The sequence below is a fragment of the Geospiza fortis genome, unplaced genomic scaffold (assembly GCF_000277835.1).
Source record: "Geospiza fortis unplaced genomic scaffold, GeoFor_1.0 scaffold101, whole genome shotgun sequence".
Lineage (NCBI taxonomy): Eukaryota > Metazoa > Chordata > Aves > Passeriformes > Thraupidae > Geospiza > Geospiza fortis.
Window position 1 is genome coordinate 2,076,198 of NW_005054388.1, and position 20,938 is coordinate 2,097,135.

The 20,938-nt window shown below is 46.6% G+C and overlaps 1 protein-coding gene across 2 annotated transcripts in view; it reads left to right on the top strand.

The window, feature by feature from the left end:
* Window positions 1-20,938, top strand: part of ARHGEF4 (Rho guanine nucleotide exchange factor 4) — a 182,498-nt gene that overhangs the window by 131,631 nt on the left and 29,929 nt on the right. The window contains exon 5 of one of the 2 annotated variants that reach the window (XM_005425522.2): window positions 30-169. In XM_005425522.2, coding sequence (XP_005425579.2) covers window positions 30-169 — 140 coding nt within the window. Of the gene's footprint in view, window positions 1-29; window positions 170-17,010; window positions 18,728-20,938 lie in introns of those variants that run through there. The other variant, XM_031060690.1, reaches the window with a different exon arrangement.

The following is a 20,938-nucleotide window of genomic DNA, read 5'->3' on the forward strand; positions in this document are numbered from 1 at the left end:
GTGCCAACGTGTGCATTTTGCTGTTGCAGTGATCACTGACGGAGGCCTGGACAAGACAGCCCTGACGGACGATGTGGGCAGCGAGGAGGATCTGTACGAGGATTTCCGCAGCTCTGCCCACAGCTACGGCCACCCCGGCGGCGGCGGCGAGCAGCTGGCCATCAACGAGGTGGGTGCGCTCCTGTGCGGGAGGGCAGGGGGCTGCTGGCCGGGGAAGGTGGCCAGGCTGCTGGAGCTGGCTCTGGGAACATGGGCAGGATGATGGGTCTGGGTCAGGGAACATGGGCAGGATGATGGGTCTGGGTCAGGGAACATGGGCAGGATGATGGATCTGGGTCTGGAACCAAAGCCAAGCTGCTGGCCCTGGAACCACAGCTAAGCTGCTGGGTCTGCTTCTGGAACCACAGCCAGGCTGATGGGTCTGGCTCTGGAACCACAGCCTGGCTGCTGGTTCTGGTAATCACAGCCAGGCTGCTGGGTCTGGTTCTGGCTCTGGAACCACAGCCAAGATGCTGGATCTGGTTCTGGAACCACAGCCAAGCTGCTGGTTCTGGTTCTGCTGGCCACAGCCAGGCTCCTGGTTCTGGCTGTGTAACCACAGCCAGGCTCCTCGTTCTGGTTGTGTAACCACAGCTAAGCTGCTGGGTCTGGTTCTGGTTGTGTAACCACTGCCAGGCTCCTGGTTCTGGTTGTGTAACCACAGCCAAGCTGCTGGGTCTGGTTCTGGTAACCAGAGCCAAGCTGGTCATGGCACAGCAGATGGGGCTTTAAATGTCATTTACTGTGGGCCCCGTTTACAGCCAGGTGACAGCAGGGGCTGGGCTGTCCATCCAGGTGCTGTCTCCAAGGCAATGCAGAGCCACAGGGCCTCTCCTCCTGGATGTTTTTGAGTAAGAAGTTTAAAAACACTAATGAACTTGTTAAAAACATCATTGAACAAGTTCAGACTTGGAGTGTGTTGTACTGAAAGCATAATAGAAATGTTGGAAAAATCCCTGGTCTACCTGTTTCTTTTTCATAGATAAGGAGGGTGCAAAGTTTGATACAGGTTTGGTCTTTGCTGTTTCTTCCTGCTCCCCAGTATATTTGCTCTGGGGATGTGAAAGACCTGTCTATGGAAATAAATCACAAAAGACTCCATTTTCTTCATGGTGGAAAAAGCCTATTCTTTATTCACGTATTCACTCCTTTTTATACAGTTTTATAGACCTTGTGTGTGACTCCAGTTGGTTACTAGTTTTCTTGTTTCTTACTTTATTGATTAGTAAAAGGTATTTTACTTGTCCATCAAATCTCTCTACTCTTAAATACTTTACATGTTTTCTTCACTGCTTCTCATGGGATGGATTTAATGTTTCTGTAGGTGCTGGTTGTTTTTCACCTAGGAATAGATTATGTTAAGGAACTGCTCACACCAGGATTGCTTTCACATGGGAATTTGTAAAGTGCTGGCTTTGCTTAGAAGAAGTGGCAGGCTAGCTATCCATTTAGCAGAGCAGGCCTGATTTTGTGAGGCCTTTCTTTTATAATTTTTCTACCTTACTGCAACACCTGTCTTTTAGCTATTTTCTTTTATAGTGCTGATCCTGATTAAGATGACATCAGCAGTTTAAAAATGCACTACTTGGTCTAAGCAATGCCATGAGCACCACACTAACAGATCTAAGATGTTTTTTCTGTAAAAGTACTATTTTTTATCATGTGCATTAGAGCTGGCATCCTGCTACACCCAGAATGCTTTTTCTGTGAGGTGAACATGAAAGAGGGGAGCATGTTCACCACATGAGTGATCTCTTGAACTCCTACACCTTTTTCTCTCTTTCCTCTACTCATGTGTATTCCTACACATGACCTTCCCAAGATGAGAAGGCAGGGATGAAAGAAGTATTATATTTTCTTGTGCAATACCTTTTCTAACTGAAACTGTGTGGCTCTCAGTGTGTGTGTTTGATACACCCACTGATGGTGTTCCTGGGGTCTGAAAAAGCTCCAGAAAGCTGCACAGTGAGCGTAACAGCTTTTCCTCAGAAACAACAGCAGCAAATGCTCTTCCAGCAGTTCTCCTGCTCCCACTGCTCAGAATCCCCACCTGCAGCCCTGGGTGCCTGGGCTAAGGAAGGGAGTTACTTTATTTTCTTTTCCTATTGCTTACATCCAGGGGTTATCAAACCATGGCCAGAGCTTTTTAATTTAAACTCAGCAGTCTTGGGCTGTTGTCACTGGCAAGAAAACACGAGCAGAACACCAGAAAATCTTGAGTTGTGTTCTTCCATGTTTATCTGGTGTGTTGATGACAGTCCCAGGCACCACAGGGGTCAGTCCCAAAGCATGCACTGAGTCTGTGGGAGGAGGATTCTCCTTCCCTCCCACTCAGGTGCTTGCATCAAATAGGATATGCTCTGTACCTTCCCTTCCCTTCCCTTCCCTTCCCTTCCCTTCCCTTCCCTTCCCTTCCCTTCCCTTCCCTTCCCTTCCCTTCCCTCTTCCCTTTAGAAGTATTTTTAAATCAGGAAAAAAACAAACTTGCCAGCAGGTCTCACCATTGTGCATGTGGTGGGTGTTTCTTTATTGAGAACAATTGCTTTTCTTTCATTTCTTAAAAGTTCCTTTTATTAGAGTAAAATCCCCTCACTTGTAATCAGGAAAGCAAATGGATGTGTCCAAAGCAGGTGTAATTTGTATAATCTATGAAGTGTATGTGGGGTTTTGTTGGCCAGTTGACTTGAAAGAGGAAAGATTATTTTTGGCTTGTTCCCTAGAATCTTGCCTGTTCAGGAGCCAACAAAACTGTAAGAACAAACAGTTCATTATTTACTTTGTCAACTGGTTCCTAGCAGTAATTAATCCATCACTTGGTTTCAGTGAGCCTCAGCAAAGCTTCCCAGAACAAGAGATTACAGAAAAGCACAAAATCTCTGCAGTGAAACACTGAATCTGTGAGGTGGGAATTCCAAAGCAGCAGACATCCAAAGTGTTGGAATTGAAATATCTCAATATCTGGTAGTTGGACAGTTTTATCCTCAGCTTCCCTGCTGCACCAAAAGGTGGCTATTGATTAGCCCTGGGTGTTTTCCATGGTGCTAGGAGTGATGTAGGGTGAAGATTTCAGTGTTCACTCATTCAGTCACATTTTGTGAGTAGTCTCAGCTTTGTTTTATTGTATTCCAAGCTGCATTTTATTGGTTGTGGATAAGGAAACTATGGTAACCACATTATTCTTAGCCTTCTTGGAAGAAACAGCTTTCAAATAAACAGAGAAGGCTGAAATACATTTTCAAGGCTGTTGGCAGACCAAGTGTTGCATTGAAGAACAAAACACCCAGCCACTGAGTTTTAGCTCATTTTGGATCAAGAGAAAATGATTATGAAATAAAAAAGAAACCTTTCATAAAACTAGAATAATTTATTGGCGAGAACACTAGAGGGATGAAAGAAAGCTGGGAAGGTTGTATAGAGCCCACCTAAGAAGAGCAGCATGAGAGTGTGTAAGAGCCAAAAAAAATCAATCAAAAAGTAATAATAAGGGTTTGGGATGAGAAAAGAGGCAGGGGAAGTAATTTTCTTGGGGCATCTGTTTGACATTCTTTCAAATGCTTTTGTGATGCTCAGGAAAATAGATTTTTTGGGTTCAGATTGTACTTGGTAGAGTTTACTTTGTGTTTGCTCCAGATAAAGACTCTGTCCTTGTATCTTATTGCATCCAGAATATCACTGGCTGAAAATGCAGCAAGAGAAAACCTGTACTGCAAATGCTTTGTGATTCTGTCCTTCCAGTTTTCTATAAATGTTATGTATAGCACAGATCCAGCTCCAAGCTTCATTCAATGTGTTACATGCAGTGTGAAGTGGGGAACAGGAGGGATTAGGCACACACAAACCTGGCTCTGGAGTGACCATGGATAATAAGCTGTCTAGTTTTCCCCACTAGGTATTTGGCCTGGGTGAGGAAGCTTGGACCTCTTTGCTTGGTAATATCTGAGGTGTTCTGAGGGTTTGTTGTGTCCTGCTGTGGGGAGCGCCTGTCACCATCATATTTTCTGAAAAATCCTCTTTGCCCAGGATTCTCCTGCTAGGAAGCTGAGAAGCGTCAAAGAAAAAGGAAAACAATAGTATCTCATTTGCTTCTCCTGTGTTTTGCTGATTTGGAATGTGGTTTGGAGATTGTTTATCCAACATGTGAATTGTTTTGACTAATGACCAATCAGGGTCAGGCTGTGTCAGACACTGAAGAGAGAGTCACAAGTTTTTCATTATTATCTTTTAGCCTTCTGTAAGTATCCTTTCTCTATTCTTTAGTAAAGTTTTAGTATAGCATTCTTTACTATAATAAAATAATAAATTAGCCTTCTAAGAACATGGAGTCAGATTCTCAATTTCCTCCTCCGTCTCGGGACCCTGAAAATACCACAGGGCCCATGCAGCTCCTGCTTTGCAAGAAATGCAGTTGCAGTTCAGCCTGGCCTTGCAGCCCTCCATGAACAGCACCGTGCCCATCTTGTGAAAGAAAAGCTCTAAGTGTTCAGAAAAATAACAGCAAACTCCCAATTTTTTCCTTATCTCTTATGGCTCTGTGCCTGATAAGTTTGGAATTTGGTATGTGAAAAGGCACAATTCGTTGCTTCAGCAGGCCAGGATTTTATCTAAGGCACGTAGCCACTACTGCCCTGTGCTTTAGAGTGACAATATCATAGTGTCCTACAGATGTTTGAGCTAACCCATGGTTGTTGACAAGATGCAATTAAGCTAATTGGTTCAATCATATATGTTTCTGATTTAACAAAGTAATTAGTCCAGAAAAGTTGTTCAAAGTGGCACAAACAAAGCAGCTGCCATGCACCCAGGGCAGCAGGCACTGTGGCAGTACTCTCTCCATCTCACTGAGTCTCTCAAACATTGCTCTGGTGCTGGGCTCTTTGATCTGTGCTGGGTTCACCCAGTGCTTCTCCCAGACCAGCCAATTTTAAACAAGACAGGCTTATGAACTGTTGGGGCTTTTTAAAGGAAAAAACCAAAACAAAACAGCAAAACCAAATCAAACCCCTAAACTCATAAAATGTTAATGCAGATGAAATCAGAACAACTGATTTTTATTTTGTTAAACATGAATAATATCCTTCATAGCCTTTTTCACTGCATTTATCTTCATTCTAATTAATAGAAATCTCTTGTGTACTATATGAAGGCAAATTTCATAAGACAGAAACCTTTTAAAATAGTGCCACAAAATATTGCCATTCCTTTTCTTTAAAAGAGTGCAGAATAGATTGCAAAATTTGTGGTCACCACGGATTTCCAGACTGAAAACAGAATGATTGATGATATGGAAGCAATATATAACATTCTTGTGTAATCCGGGAGAAGAGATTTATTATCACTTTTGTATCTTAATGTAAGTATTTTGCTAAAGCAAACAGAGACCAGTTAACAAACACCTGCCAGCACCCATTGAGTTGTTTTTTTGGGTTTTTTACCTTCTGGAGGACCCAATTCCTGCTTTTGTGTCCCACATATTCCTGCAGCCAAGGCTGACAGCTGTGCTCCAGAAGCAGCAGATATGATTTATTTGCAGGATACAGTATAAAGCTCAGTGCTGTCAAGGACAAGAAATAATGTTCCCCTGAGGACATAAATCTTTACTGGATCCTGGTTTTTGGTCCCAAGTGCTTGTGTAACTTTGTGTAGGGCTTAAATGTGAGTGTTCAGAGTACGGAGCCAGAATTGTAACTTCTTTTGCTGCCTGGTGGATTTAGTTTTTAGAGTTTTCTGGTCTGAAGACTCTGAAGGTTGTTTCAGAGGGCTTTTTGCAATGGATTGAAAGGAAATCAGTATATTCAAATGCTCTATGCAATTATGTCTCATCAAACACCAGGATCAGTAGCTAAGTGCTCCCAGGGGTTTCCAGAGCCATATTTCTGCCTTCTACCATGGGCAGCTGGGGCTGCTCTGGGCCATTTTCTCAGTCCTCCTCAGCACTGGGACTTGGGCATCCCCTGAGCAAGGGATCCTCCCTCAGAGGCTGAAGATGCAGAGAATGTGATGGAAGCCAGTCTAGCTCACTCAGCACTGAGGAAAGGCTGTCTTGAGAGTGAATGTCAGGCTTTTTGGAAAGGTGGGAGAAATGGGATGTGCTTTCACACCTGCAGTTGTGCAGTGAGCCCTCATCCATCCAAATGCTTGTTCTCAGCCATGGGAGGTGAGGGCAAGTAGCTCCCCTACCATGGATCTGGTGCATAGACTCCACAGGAGTTCAGTCCATGTGGAAGCATTTCTAGAAAATATTTGGCTTTTTTGCTGGACCATGCTTTCTCTGAACACCCCAATGAATCTGATATACATTAGGAATAAAGAACCTCCAGGCTTAGCTTGGTTTTTGAGTAAGAATAATGGGGGGCTGTTAGAACTGTAACTCCCAAACCCAAACTCTGTGGTATGACAGTGCTGCAGGTGTGTGGTATTTTCGGGATCCCCCGTCATGGGGAGGAAAGGGTGAATCTGACTCCATGTTCTCAGAAGGCTAATTTATTATTTTATGATATTATATTATATTAAAGAATGCTATATTAAAACTATACTAAAGAATACAGAAGGGATGCTTACATAAGGCTAAAAGATAATAATGAATCTTGTGACTCTTTCCAGAGTCTGACACAGCTGGACCGTGATTGGTCATTAAGTTAAAACGATTCACATTAAACCAACCAAACAACCACCTGTTGGATAAACAATCTCCAACCACATTCCAAAGCAGCCAAACACAGGAGAAGCAAATCCGATAATTATTGTTTTCATTTTTCTCTGAGGCTTCTCAGGAGAAGAAGTCCTGGCAAGGAGACTTTTCAGAAAATATGACAAGTGATACAGGTGCAGTAGGGAATGTACCTCTTTCTCCAGGCAGCAACTGACAGAACCAGAGGACACAGCCTCAAGCTGTGCCAAAGGAAATACAGGTTGGATATCTGGAAAAATTTTTTCACAGAAAGAGTGATAAAGTTCTGGAATGGCTGCCCATTCCAGAAGGGGGTGGAGCCCCCATCCCTGGGTGTGTTTAACAAAGCCTGGATGTGGCACTGGGTGCCAGGGTTTAGTTGAGCTGTTGGGGCTGGGTTGGACTCCATGACCTTGAAGGTCTCTTCCAACTCAGTGATTCTGTGAGTGGGTTATGGGCTCAGTCTCTCAGGGAATCTGACTCCTTCCAGGAGCCAAGCTGGAGCAGCAGATCAGGAGAGGCAGCCCTGGCTTTCACCTCTTTGTGGGCACAGGTGTGCCCCACATGCACACAGACTTGTTTGAAGAGTGGGAGGGGCTGCCCAAACTTTCATCCCCAGCTGTAAAACAGAGCTAAATACGTCATTCAGAGGAGATAACTGGAGACAGTGTAGTGGCTTTGGAGCTCTTACATCAGCCCTGCCAGCTATTAGATTGTAAAGACTAACAGCGTCTGTTAACACTTGTTAATGATCTCTTGTGAGTATTAGGGGACTCCATAAAATGTCTGGGTTTTGTCTGCATTAAATGTGTTCCCAGTTACTGGGGTGGAAAGAGGGGCTTGGCTCCACAAATAGTATTCTCTTTGGAGAAAAAATGATCCAAGAATGTTTTAACTCCTGAAGTAACTTGTGCCAAATCGCCTCAAAAACTGTCTGTATTACATCCAGTGTGTCCATGGGCTCCCAGAGCTCTCTCTGATTCTCGCCACCACTTAAAGACAATATGTTGTGTTTACAAGAGGTCTCTTTACTCTGAAGATAAATGCTTTGGCATCACATTAAAAGGGCTCCTTTAACCCGTGGCACTGTGTCCTGTAGGGATAAGGGCTGCATTGCAGAAGGTCTTGGCTTCCTGCCTGCCACCTTCAGCTCCTGAGGGCCATTTCCCACACTGCCACTGAGGTCTTCAATTCTCCCGTGGGACAAGGCAGGCTCTAACCCCTCGAGGTCCTCATGGTTCTGCCTGCTGAGGGCTCTCACCTGCACCTAATCAGGGTCTGTGCCATGGAGCCAAGGAAATGTGCAGGTGAAGGGGAGTGATTTCACCATCCATGTGTGAAGTGGAAACCTTTCCAACCTGCCCTCTCTCTGATACAAAGAAGGAATTTACCCTGTCCTCAGGAGCTCCTTGTTTGGCTTTCAGGGATCTTGGCGTGGTCCCTAACTCTCCAGTGCTGTTTTATGGGAGGAAGGGCATTAAAAGCACTGTGATACTTGCAGCCCTACAAAGATTTTAGTTCAGAAGTGTAATAAACTGCTGTTACCACTGCTTGAAACGGGAGTCTGACAGTGTGCAAAGACAAGTCTGTTTTGCAGAATCCTGGTGTTACAATTTGCTCTGCCAATGTCTTTATTTTAAAAAATAGGTGTGGGGATGTCCATTACCCCAGTTCAGCAGTTCAAGAAACACCTGGGATGGATAACAGTGCAATAACCAAGTGGATATTGAAGTACAAAGATTTCCTGAGAGCAGGGGATAAAGAAGGAATGTGAGAGAGTAGGAATGCTGGGTAGTGTAGAGTTTACTGCAGAGGTTATTCCAGGCTTAAGTGTTTGCATGGAGACAGGGAAGTGAATATCTCTCATTTTATACCATACTTATCTCAGGTTCCTCTCAGCATGGTTTTGATATCAGAACATTTCTTGGATTTGTTCTCTTCTCCAAACCCTGATTTGGAGCAGCTTTTCTCTGCAAAGAATTTTCCTAACTCTCCAAAGAAAATTGTTCCCAGTGGTAGAAAAATAAAATCCCTTCTGACTCTTTTGACCCTTCAAAGAGCACTGATAATCCCTCAAGAGATCTTCCCCATTGAGTAGGGGACCAAGGCCCCCTGTCCTACACTTGGTAAGTTGGAGGCTGAGTTAGCAGTAAGTCTGGCCATGGTTTAACAGAGTGAAGGCACTGACATATTCCTTGCAGTTTTATTTTCCCATTCTGGTGAAAGCAGAAAGATCAACGACAATAACCAACTGCTCAAGGGCCAGCCCTGCTCCTCCTGAGGCTTGGGGAAGGCTCCCCTCCCTCTGGGGCACCTGGGGGCAGCCCTCCTGGGTGTCCTGGGAGAGCCAGGTCACTGAGCCTCCCCCTGCAGCCAAAGGAGGAAATGTTCCTGCAGTGCCCCCGGGAAGGCTCCGGGGGCAGGGAACAGAGCAGCCTTTGTCCTCAGCCTTTGTCCCCAGCACTGGGGCTGTCCCACACCCCCTGTGCCACTGGTCAGGCTGTCCCCAGCCTTCAGGGGACATCGAGCTCAGCTTCTCCCTTCAAGTTTTGGGTTACAGGGAGCAGTGACCTAGAAAGGTGCCGTGGGGGTTGTTTTTGCAGTTCTCCTTCTGGCTGATGTTATCTGGGATCTCTAGAGAAGATCCTGTTTCTGACTGTTCCACTGCCTGGCAAGTCTCTGTGGCAACAGGTTTTATGAAATGGAGGCAGGGTGTGGGAGCTATCCAATACAGGCTGAATGCCCTGTTTTTTCCACATTCCTCTGTCCCTAAACATGCTTTGCTAGTAAAGCAGAGGGACACCTTGTTCATTTACTGCTGGGGCTTGAAAACCCATACTCACCTTTCTGATTATTGTAACAACCACTCACCCGGTTTCCTTCTGAGCTGTGTCTTAGATTCTTACTAATTTTTGGGGCAGTTTTTGGAGAACTGCCCATCAAGGTTTGATCTTCAGGGTGTATTGTTCTGCTGCATTTTGTCAGCCTTCTGGCTAAAACAGAGGTACCAGGGGAGATGTCACCTCAGAAGGCTGCTTGATCAATTAAAATTTCTGCCCTGCTTTTTTGTCATGTAGGACATAGAAGTGCCTAGCCTCATTCTTATACACAGCTTATGTATATCTTCTATCCTCTTGTGGCTTTCCTCATTCTCATGGAACTTGTTCTCATCTCTGGACCTCATTCTTCTCCCCAGCCCTCCTGTGGCTCCTTTACTTACATCAGAAGGCAATGAAGGAGGACTCCCAGTTACTACAGACCAGCCTGGAAGAACTTTAGAGACCTGTCACTTGAAAGCAGTTTCCCTATTTTCTACCACCTCAAGACTGGTGTATTCTGTGAGAGGTTAGGATGCTGAGCAGTAAGAGAAGGGTCAGAACACTGCTCTGCAACTAAATGCATTATTTTAAAGGTGGCAGGTAAAGGAGCACTGTACTTGTCATTTTTATAGTGTGTGGGCTCAACAGATATCTGAGACAGCCCAAAACTACATTGCTTGTAAACCTCTGTACAGCCAGAAAGAAGGGGGACTAGTGGTCTAAAAACAACCAGAAAAATAAAGCTTGGCCCTGTTCCCCTCCCCTCTCCAGCCACTCTTGTAGAAACTCTTACAGGAGTTGTCTGTTAATGTTTTTCCAGCTTTGTACATAGGCATCTTCCTCTACTCCATGTTCCCATATTCACCTTGTCCTGTGATTCATCCCCTCTCATCCACTTGATCTGTTTCACTGGCTTCCTGCAGCTTCCTCTGACCTCACCTGCTTCAGCTCCCACAACTCTACCTGTGCCTCTTTCCTCTCTACTTCCCTTGACTTTTCTAGGGGTATTTCTCTGCCTGTTTTTCCCTTATTTCTCTCTTCCAGCCCACATAGTGCCCAAATGACCATTCCTTGTTATTCTGTGTTTTCTGTGGCTGTCAAATTTTCAGCTCAAAACCAGGATACCACAAAACCAAAAAGCATTCAAGTAATTTCAGGAGCCCAAACACCTCCTCTTTCAATCACTAAGGATGTCATTGCCAGCATGTCTGTTCCTCTGCCCTGTAACAAGAGTGGTGTGGTCATTTTCTATCTGACCCTTTCTAGATATTGCATTCAGGCTCTTGATCTTGCTGGTCTCCAAGATGCAGCATTTCCTTTCTTTCCATCTGCCTTACTACACATCCCATTCAGCCTGTGTTTATTTCAGAGCATCATTATTACAATATCCTCTGTTCTGTGTCCAATTTGTACTGAAAATATCCACCTTCCTAGGCCACTGCATGGCCTGTGCCAGCCTGTGTTTGCTTCTCCCTGCTCGTTCCTTGCTTTGCCACATCTATCCTGACATGCTTGGTTTTGTTTGCCAGGCCATTGCTGTCTGTATCCCTCCCCTGCCATCCCAAAATCCCCAAAGCATGCCCAGCTCCAGCCCAGCACACCTCCTCAGCTCCCAGGGTGAGGTGTGGGATGTGTTGTGTCAGCACCAACACCTTGGCACTGGAGCTCCAGGTCATGCTGGTAATTCCCAGATGCTCCAAACATGTGAACACTTGCTGTTGCTACTCTTGAAAATAAAACTTGCTTTAGGAGAATTTGGAAGATTTTCTAGATTTAGTAATGTCTGAAAGCAAAAGACTGGATGCTAAGCAGATTGTCTCTTTTTCTTTTCTTTTTTTTTTTTTTTAATTTTTAATTACTTGTAGTCAGGGGTGGCCAGTCTGAATGGCTGCTTTTCTTGCAGTATCCCAGTGGGGTCATGCTTTAATTTATGCACTCCATAAGGAAATGGTCAGGCCCATTTTCTTTCTATTCAGAGTTATCTCGTGTGTCGTGCTACTCCAGGACAAGAACAGCTTGTAAAGTTTTGGCAGCACTGCCTGAAGAATCTGCCCAGGGAAGAACTGGCTGTAAAAGCTGAGTGGGCTTAAACCATGCAGAGCTAGAGGAAGATGCAGTGGGAGTAACTGCGCTCTAGTAACACAGTGTTACACACTGTAAAAATTCAAAGCAAACTCTGACAGACTGTTTTCCATTTTAGAAGTACATGTTCATATGCAGCTGAAAAAGCTATACTTATTCTGATGTTTTCTGGCCCTGGCTCAAAGGGAATGCTGTCCTTTTGGGGGGTGTTATGAGAGCTAACACAATCCATAGCAGGGTTGAGAGCTGCTTAGTTTGGATGTTGAGAAAAGTGTGATTGTGGGAGTTAAGGAAACTTGGTTTCCTTGGGATGATTTGCAGGTACAAATGCTTGCCCCTCTCACAATTTCACTGTCAGCCTTTTCAGCTGCTGAGCTGTCATCCACTGAACATCCACTCAGCCTGGATTCTTTTTTAAAATATGCATTTGAAATGGTTCATCACACTGTGTTATAGATAGAAGTATTTTTATCACCCAATTAAAAAAACTAAAATCAACAGAAGCTTCTTCCCTAAGAAGTTCTTCATCAGTTCTCTGTAATGGAAAGGGCAGTAATAATTAGGTGATTTATGTCAAAGAGAAGTTGAAGGGGGAAAAAGATTCAGTCCTGTGGACCCAGGTGAATGTGGCTGTTGCAACATTAAATGTTCCTGGATTTGCTGAACGTGTTCTCTTCCTCTGCAGTTCTTTATGCCCAGCATTCCAACAGCCAGTGATGCCACCCAGAGGGACAGGGGAATTCACATTTGTGTCTGTGCCTGCAGTGGTGCAACAAGAGAGAGGAAAGCTGCCTCAGAAGGTGTCCTCTTTAGGAATCCCTTAGGGAAACTTGTAAAGGAGTTCACATTTGCTGTGATTTACACTCACAGTGCCAGCAAACCCTGGAGCTGCCTGCCTGGTGTGTCCATGAGCTCTGCCCTGAGCAGGGGCAGGAGCTGTCTGTGTGTCAGCTGGGCCCAATCCAGGCTCACTTCTAGCACTTGTGTCTTTGTTAATATTTAGATAATATCCTTTTCACCTTGTTGGAGGCAGAGTGTTGATAAATGACCCAGTAAGAGCTCTCTTTCTGTCTGTGGATATTCAGAGCATGGTTTATTAGTGCCTACAATGCTAATGTGTCCTTGCCTTTAAGAGGAGTTGAATTGTGTTGTTCTTGTACTTGTAGCAAGCACATTCCTATTTGTGACAAGCCAAGAATAGGAAGTCCTGGAAATGTGCTCTAGCATGGTGTGCAGTGTTCTACCTGGAGCTTTGCTTTCCAAGCCTGCTCAGCAGGAGAGAGGGGAAAGGTGCTGAAGGTGGGGCTGGTCCCCCACAGCACTGCTCTTGGTGGCCTTGCTGTGGGACAGGAGCTCTTTGCTTTTCCAGCATGATGGATCCAGCTTCACTGCTTCTCTGCTCAGTTATTTATCCCTGTTCTGTTGGTACACCTGTGCTGCTTATTGCTGATCTTATTTCTTCACATCTGTGTGTGTGCCTTGCAGTTCCCAGTACAGCTGTTATATTGTATTTGCTGGGACGTCCCAATGAAGGCAGGAATGATGGGTCAGACTCCATGTTCTCAGAGGCTAATTTATTACTTTATTATATGATATTATATTAAAGAATACTATACTATACTAAAGAATACAGAAAGGATACTTACTGAAGGCTAAAAAGATAATAATGAAAACTCCTGACTCTCTCCAGAGCCCTGACACAGCTTGGCCCTGATTGGCCAAAGAGTGAAAACAACTCCCAGCAGAATCCACTGGAACAATCACCTGTGGGTAAACAATCTCCAAACACATTCCACATGAGCACAACACAGCAGAAGCAAATGAGATAAGAATTTTTTCCTTTTCTCTGAGGCTTCTCGGCTTCCCATGAGAAAAATCCTGGGTGAAGGGATTTTTTCAGAGAATGTGAATGACACAGTGTTATAATATTGAAACACCCTTTTCACTGATAGACACTGGGTTTGTCTGTGTACTCCTGGCCTCCTAAAAATCACACCTAAAGCAGGTGTGATTTTTAGGAGGCCAGGAGTACACAGACAAAAAGCTTAGGCCTTGTGTGCTGCATGGTGATGAGTAAGGACTGGGCAATATTTAGCATCATTTTGGTGAAAAAGGAAGGCTTGTCTTTTGTTCTCTATTTTATCTAATATTAGACTGAGGGGCTCTTGAATAGCTCATTCCCTGAAGCCTTGGTCACTGAGCAGCTTCTGGGAGTGCAGCAGGGCTCTGTGTGTGTCCAGGCCTTTGAGGCTGGGATGTGCTCACTTCTTACTCTCTTTGAGTGGCAGCATTATTCCCAAAGTGCAGTCCTGGCTGAGGACGGCTCTTAGAAGAATGAGTCAAAGGAAATTATTACAATTGCAAATTAGATTCCAGTGGAGATTGTGCAACAATTATTTGAAATATGCTCACTCAGTGATAGTTAGACAAAGTGAGCCCTGCTGTATTACAAGCCACGAGGTAAAACTTGCAGCTATTTCATCCTTGCTGGTGCCACGTACCACAGAAGCATGTCTGATCAGTGAGGAGTAAGAATGAGGCTTTATTTCCATGATGGAAAAATGCCACATGATGTTTAGCAGGGTGCAGCAGTAGCTGGAGAGCCCCCCCAGTGCAAACACTTGGGGTTACCATGGAAGTGACTCCCCCGTGCAGAGTCTCTGCCCCAGACCTCGGGAGGGGATTGCCTGTGTGGGGGTGGAAACAAAAGCCAGGTCACAGCTGGAGTCACTCTGCAGCTTTTGTCCTTGTCCCGTTTCTCTTCACTGAGGGGTCCCAAGGGTGAACACCACTTAACATTAACTGTGCAATGCTTCAAGATAGGCAAATGTGCTATTTGTGCCCAGGCAATGCAGTGCAGGGGGGCACTTGGGTCTGCACATCAGAAGAGCAAAGAACATAGCTGGGGCTTGGGGTGTTTCTTAGGTACCACAGAGTTGGATGAAAATGTACCTTCCACTACAATTTTGTAATTTTTTCCCCCCTGCAATTTTTTTCTGCCATGACTTCTTTTTCCAGGGGGGCTCAGAGCAGTGTCCAAGAACTGAACTGCTTTCCCCTTTCATATATCTTCAAACTTTCTGTGCTTTCACCTCCAAATGTTTTAGCATGTTCATAAGTGGCAAAGATTCCAGGAGACTAGAGGAGAATTCTATCATGGATTTTAGAAACTACCTCATACCCTGCAATACCAACAGTGTAGCTCTGCCAGCCTTGTTGAATCACTGGAGTTTATCCATTTCTTTTCAGTGTAACTGCACTTTTCAGTGCTTACAGAAGATAGTACTTGCTGTGCAGGTTTCAGAGAAGTGGGTGTGATCATGCTCTCCATTCACCATAATTAGCTTCTCCTGAAGATCTACATCCCACCCAAATCCTGCTTGGTGGCTTATGTCCAAACTCAGTCAGGCATAAAAAGCCTTCAAAGCCAGACAAGATTTGCAGAACACCCAGGAGTTGAACAATGCAATGATGCAAGTCAACTGTGGACTTGAAGAACTTTCAGGAAGTTGAAGTCTGCAAGCTTTGAAGTGTTCTGCTGTGGTGCACATGGCAGAGAAAAATAGTTTTTTAAAGCTTATCAGCTTTAAAGCTGGTTATCAGTCACTGCAGGCCAAAAACCTCAAGCACAATGAACTTGGGCAGCTGGTGGATCCCAGCAGTTTGCTCTGTTTGTGGGGTTTTCCTGCAGGTCTTGAAGCTGCTTGGAGAGTGCAGGACCTCATCCTTTACATCATTCTCCTGGTTCTACATTTAGGCTAAAGACAAGGAGATTTGCAAGATCTTTGTGTTCAGAAACAAGAAACTGAAATAATTATTGATTTGATTTTATTATGACTAAGAAAGACAGAAGCACAAGGAGATAATGGAAGTTTTGACTGCCCTTTCTGTATAGCCCCTGATGAGGTTGGTGCAATTTGGGGAAAAAACCTCCAAAATTAAAGGAAAGTACCACTAGCCATAACTCTTAAACCATTCCCCATTTAAACATCTTACCTGCTGTTTTCCAGGAGCTGTACAGATCCCCAAGAAACACTACAGGCTTTGATGTGCTGACCCCTGAAAAAACAGTTAGGTTTTTTTGTTAGTTTGTTTCTCAGTTGTGAGAGAAGCTGAGAGTGTTCCATTTGTACCCAGGTTGTGTGGCTGCTCCCACATGGCCCTTCCCAGAGATAGAGGCCACCAGAGGTGTTCAGCAGTTGGGGCGTTTAGGGGGGGACCTTGTGTTCTGTTCCTGCTCCTGGGAATGTGTGTGGCCATGTTGGAAATGTGTGTGTAAAGTGCAGAGTCATCCTCCTGGATAGCTCCATCCTCCATCAGCTCCAGTCTCACCCAGCCCTAAATCCAAGGTCTGCATTGAGCCCATTTTGGTATCAGGATTGCTCAGTTTCACGAGGGTGAACGTGTGGTGTAAGTGAGAACTGGAAGATGTGAAGCTGCCTCTTGTCAATGAAGGATCTGAATTCTGAGTCCTCCTCCTCTCCTGGGAAGTGATTGCTGCTGGCTGTGGAGTAAGAGGTGGGCTCTGCTTTGCTGGCTAGAGGAAACAAAAGGGCTGCAGTGGACTTGATTTTGATGAAAAATAAAGGCATTTTGTTTTCTATTTTATCTAATATTAGACTGGGGGGCTCTTGAATAGCTCATTCCCTGAAGCCTTGGTCACTGAGCAGCTTCTGGGAGTGCAGCAGGGCTCTGTGTGTGTCCAGGCCTTTGAGGCTGGGATGTGCTCACTTCTTACTCTCTTTGAGTGGCAGCATTATTCCCAAGGTGCAGTCCTGGGCCTGTGCTGGGTGCTCTCCATAATCTATCCCTGATCCTTCCAAGGAGGAATGCCTTTTCCCCTGTTCCTGTTCCCTGTTCCTGGCCCAGGCTCGGCGGGAGGTATTAGCTGGGCCATCCGTGAGTGTACCTGAGGCAGGGCAGCTTGGTGCTCGGTGAACTCTGCAGTCCAGCAGCAAAAGCTAAGTTCATAAAAGAACATTTAGGGCTCTGCAGAGCTGAATAGAGGTTTTGATTGCGGAGATGTGGAGATTTGCAGTGACTCAGGCCCACGGAGGAACTAGCAGAGGGAGCCAAGTCCTTTAGACTTTCTGGCTCCAGGATGCTGCCGGGAAGCAAAAGGCAGAGCCCAGCAGAACCTGCTCCTGCGGGGCTGCCGGGCAGAGACAGGGCTGGATCTGCGGGGCTCCCGGGCAGAGACAGGGCTGGATCTGCGGGGCTCCCGGGCAGAGGCAGGGCCGGATCTGCGGGGCTCCCGGGCAGAGACAGGGCTGGATCTGCGGGGCTCCCGGCTGCCCGCCCCCGCCCCACACCCGCACCTGTTGCTGGCTCAGGTGTGCGGGAAGCCGCCCGTGCCCTCACCTGAGCAGGGCCGGCCCCACGGAGCCGGGCATTCCCTTCTGGCCGGACTCGGCTCTTGCTGGCCCGCTCTGAGGGCGGTGGGAGGATTTAGAGAAGCCTCGCTAATCCCGCGCTGACCCTCCTTAAGAGGCTCCTCACAGGCGGCTCGCCCCGCGTTGCCAGGGCCCGGTGTATCCTGGAGACGGAGCGCAGCGAATCGCGGCGCCGCTCTCTGGGAAGCCGACACCGCCGCCGGATTGCGGAGCTCCGCCGCAAGGAACCCGCTGTCCTCCTGCTGCCGGAGATGGCGACGGCTCCGTGGGCACAGGGGACGCGGAACGCCGGGGATCTGCTGCCGAGCCGGCCCTGAGCTGAGGGGGCGTTCGGCACACGTGCTGCGGCCGTGCTTTTGGACTTCTGCTTCTGCCAGCGGCAGACAGCTTTTGTTCACAGCCCTCTGCCCCATCCTGCCCTGGCAGGCACTTAGGCTGTTTTATTCCTTTTTTTTTTCTTTTTTTTTTTTTTTTTTTTTTTTTTTTTTTGTGCTGAAGCTATGGCAAAGGTCCCCGACAGAAGCAGGCACAAATGGAGTGCGCTTCACACTTTCCTCCGCTGCAACATGAACCCGGAGACCCAGCGGGTTGTGGTCTTTGTCATCCTGCTCTTCCTCATCATCGTCAACGTGGTGCTGATGTTTCTTTTGGCATTTCACTGAAGGAGGACTGTGGTGCATGGGGTTTTCCAGGACTGGGCAACAAATCAGCAGGTCAGCTTGTCGTTGTCTGCCTCTGGTCTGCTTGTCTGCTGTTACGGTGACTGTGTGTCTCAGAGTATTCCTCCCGTGTTTTTTAATCATCAGCTCCTTCCCCACCCTGCTCCCCTCACTCTCCTCCTGTCATCACTTGTGCCTTGCGCTTTGGATCCCAGGTAAACAAGAGAAAGGCAGAGATAACAGAGCCAACCTGCTTAATCACAACCTCTCCGTGGCACTAATCAGCCTTGATTCCTAGCCATGAGGATTCCGTGCCTGCACGTAGCACTTGTGAGCCCCGGAGGAGCCCGAAGTGGTGCTGCTTTGTTTGCAGAGGGACAGCCATCCTGTAAGGAGCCCTTGCACAAGGACCAGCGACATGTAAACACCTGCTGGAGAAGCTGAAGCCTGTAACGCCTCCGCTGCTCTGTCACTGTGAGCACTGCGCTGTGCTGTGCCATGAGTAATGCCCAATTAGCCAAAGAGATTGATTAATAGAGTCCATCAGCAATTCAGGCTGAATAATCGCTGCAGCAGTGTGGAAGAAGGGGTTTGTTGGCTTTAATCCCATTTCCTTGATGATACCTCAGTGCTTATCAGCTGTATGTATCAAAATGGCTGGCACAGCCACGCACAGGACACTGACTGCAGGCCACTGGTTCCCCATGGGCTGGGGCAGCCGTGCCCAGCGGGGCAGCAGCGCCAGGAGAGCTCCTGTGGGAGGGTAGGAGGGAAGGGCAGCGAGGCTGCCTGCCCCATGCAGGCCTGCTCTGCCTGCCCCATGCAGGCCTGCCCACCTCTGTGATGTTCCCAGCACCCTGCCCATCACAGCACGTCCACATTGGCATTGGCACCCAGTGGAGCAACCCTTGGCTTGATGGCACTGGAGGAGAGCAACCCCTGGAGGAAGACAGACTGGAGAGGAAGGCACAGTGCACTGTTCATAATGACACTGCTTGCTTTTGTGCAGAAGACTGCAAAAGATGCAAGCCCTTAAAATTCAGCAAGATCCTTCATTTTGTGTGTTAGGTAATCTGCAATTTAAGTACAGCTTTCACAAGGGCAGTGTGTTTGCTGGCACTAATGGTTGAGGCTACTGCAGTTCTTTCAGAGCTCAATATTTATGGCTCCTGGAGTCTGATCTGGTGTTGAGAAAGGCTGGATGGTGGTGTTGTCTCTGTCATCATGAGTGATGTACTCTGTATCAGTTATTTATGTGGTTGTGTAATACATTAGTGTCGTACAAAACCACGTCACTTTAATATGGAATTTGTACCTGTGGAGCTCCTTTCTGTCACATCTGAGGTGCAGAACATCTTTTCCCTGAGAGAGAACTCTGTCTTGCAGTTCTGGGTGTGGGGCAGCAGCAAGCCCCAGCCCCCTGCAATTCTCTGGGAATCTCTTATGCAGATGAACAGTTTTGAATTATTAAAAACCTCAAACTAGGCTATAAATTCTATTATCTAGCCATTGTGATAACAGCCACCAAAACCATCCAGTCTATGTCATTTTCTGAAGTCACTATGAAAAAAAACCAAAAAGCTAACTACAGCTCAAAACTTGGCTTTCAAACAAATCTGTTTTCTCTTGCCTCTGAACTTTACTGAGGTCTTAGTTTCAGCTGGATCAGAATGGAATGGCATAAGGTGGAGAAAAGATTGTTTCCTGCAAAGGCCAAGTGAGTGATGGCAATGTATGCCTCAGTCTTCAAATGGCACATGAGGGGCCAAAGTACAGCTTTGGGCTCAGAGGTGTCAGTGACAGAAAGCTTTGGGCAGCTGCCTATGGGGATAAATCCTGCACAAGGTTTGAGCAGGTTCTGAAAGTGCTTGAGGTCCAGAAGCTCCCACTCCTTGTCAGTGGCAGCAGTGAGAGGCCTCAGCATCGTGGCAGCCCCTGCACCAAGCTTGGACTGCCAGTTAGTGCTGTTGTGCCTGCTCTGTATCCTGAAATACTGCAAAAACCCCTGATGTTAGATGAGAAGAGCAGTTATTCACAGGGCCTGCATGCATGTGTAGCTCTGAAGGGGAGCTGGAGCTGGGCTCCATTCCATAATCCCAGGTTTGGCTCAGTGGGGCAGCTGGGAAGCTGAGCACACGTGTCTGCCAGCCTAGGCTGGGCCTGGGTTCACCAAGTGACTCATGCTCTTGTTCAGCTCAGTGCCATGGCCCTGAAATGTTCTTGGGTGGCTTTTGTCACTGAACTGAAGACTGTGGGTTCCTATTCCACTCTGCCTAGGAAGGGACTTGTTTTTCTCAAGCGTCATGTAAAATTGGTTAGCACGGAGCTGGTCTCGTGGTGATGGAATCATTCACCCTCTGCTATTGCTGCATGCTCAGTTTGGGGCTGCCTTATTGCTGCTGCTTGCTGGAGGGCTCTGCTAGGTTGGGGATATCCAACCTGGGAAGGCCCAGGAATGCAAATGTGAGTTTGGGCAGTTGATGCCTCTGGGGTGCAGAGCTGCCATGCTGCTTCCTGCAGGAAGCATTGCAGTTGCTGATGGAAAGTGCCCCAGCTTTCCCCAGCAGCAGGAGACCTGCTAGAGAGCTAAAGGGAAGAATTGTTTCTTGCAAGGGCTCTGGGGAGTGCAGGGGAGTGAGGAAGAAAAGTATGCTATAGGAAAGGGCAATGTGCCCTCTGGTGAAATTGCCTTTCCCTTCCCTGCTTGAGCAATTTGCATTACTCCTGCTTAGGACAATTTTGTACCAGAAGAGTTGGGAGCAAAAAAAGTAGAATTGTCTTGCATTTAAAAATTCTGGTAAGAAAAATATCAAGATTACAGAGACCCCTTTGAAAATACATGTTCCAATGCTGCCTGCCACAGGTGTTAGCTTGGATTGCTATGAGCCTGGGAACATTTTCCACTTAATGTTTGGTGAATTTTAATTTCCTCTTTCCAATGCTTGGCTAGATTTTTGATACCTGACTAATGCTGAAGTATCTGTGCCAAGTTTTGTTATGGGGACCTCAGTGTTTTCCTCGTTCCTCAGCTTCCCCTCCAGCTGTATGCATTCAGCTGGAAGCTGCAGTTGACCAGTCAGTGTTCATCAGCCTGGTGTTAGCTGTGACTCATTCAGTCCTGCCTCACATCTTGGCTGAAGGAGCTGCAATGGCCAGTAAAGCCCAGGAAAAACAGAGCTGGTGAAGGAGCCCTGAATTGTGTGCAGAAGCTGTAGGTGTGATAGAAGGACAGTGGGGAAGGAGAGCTCTGGGGGCAGGGAAGAGGCTCTGACATTTCTG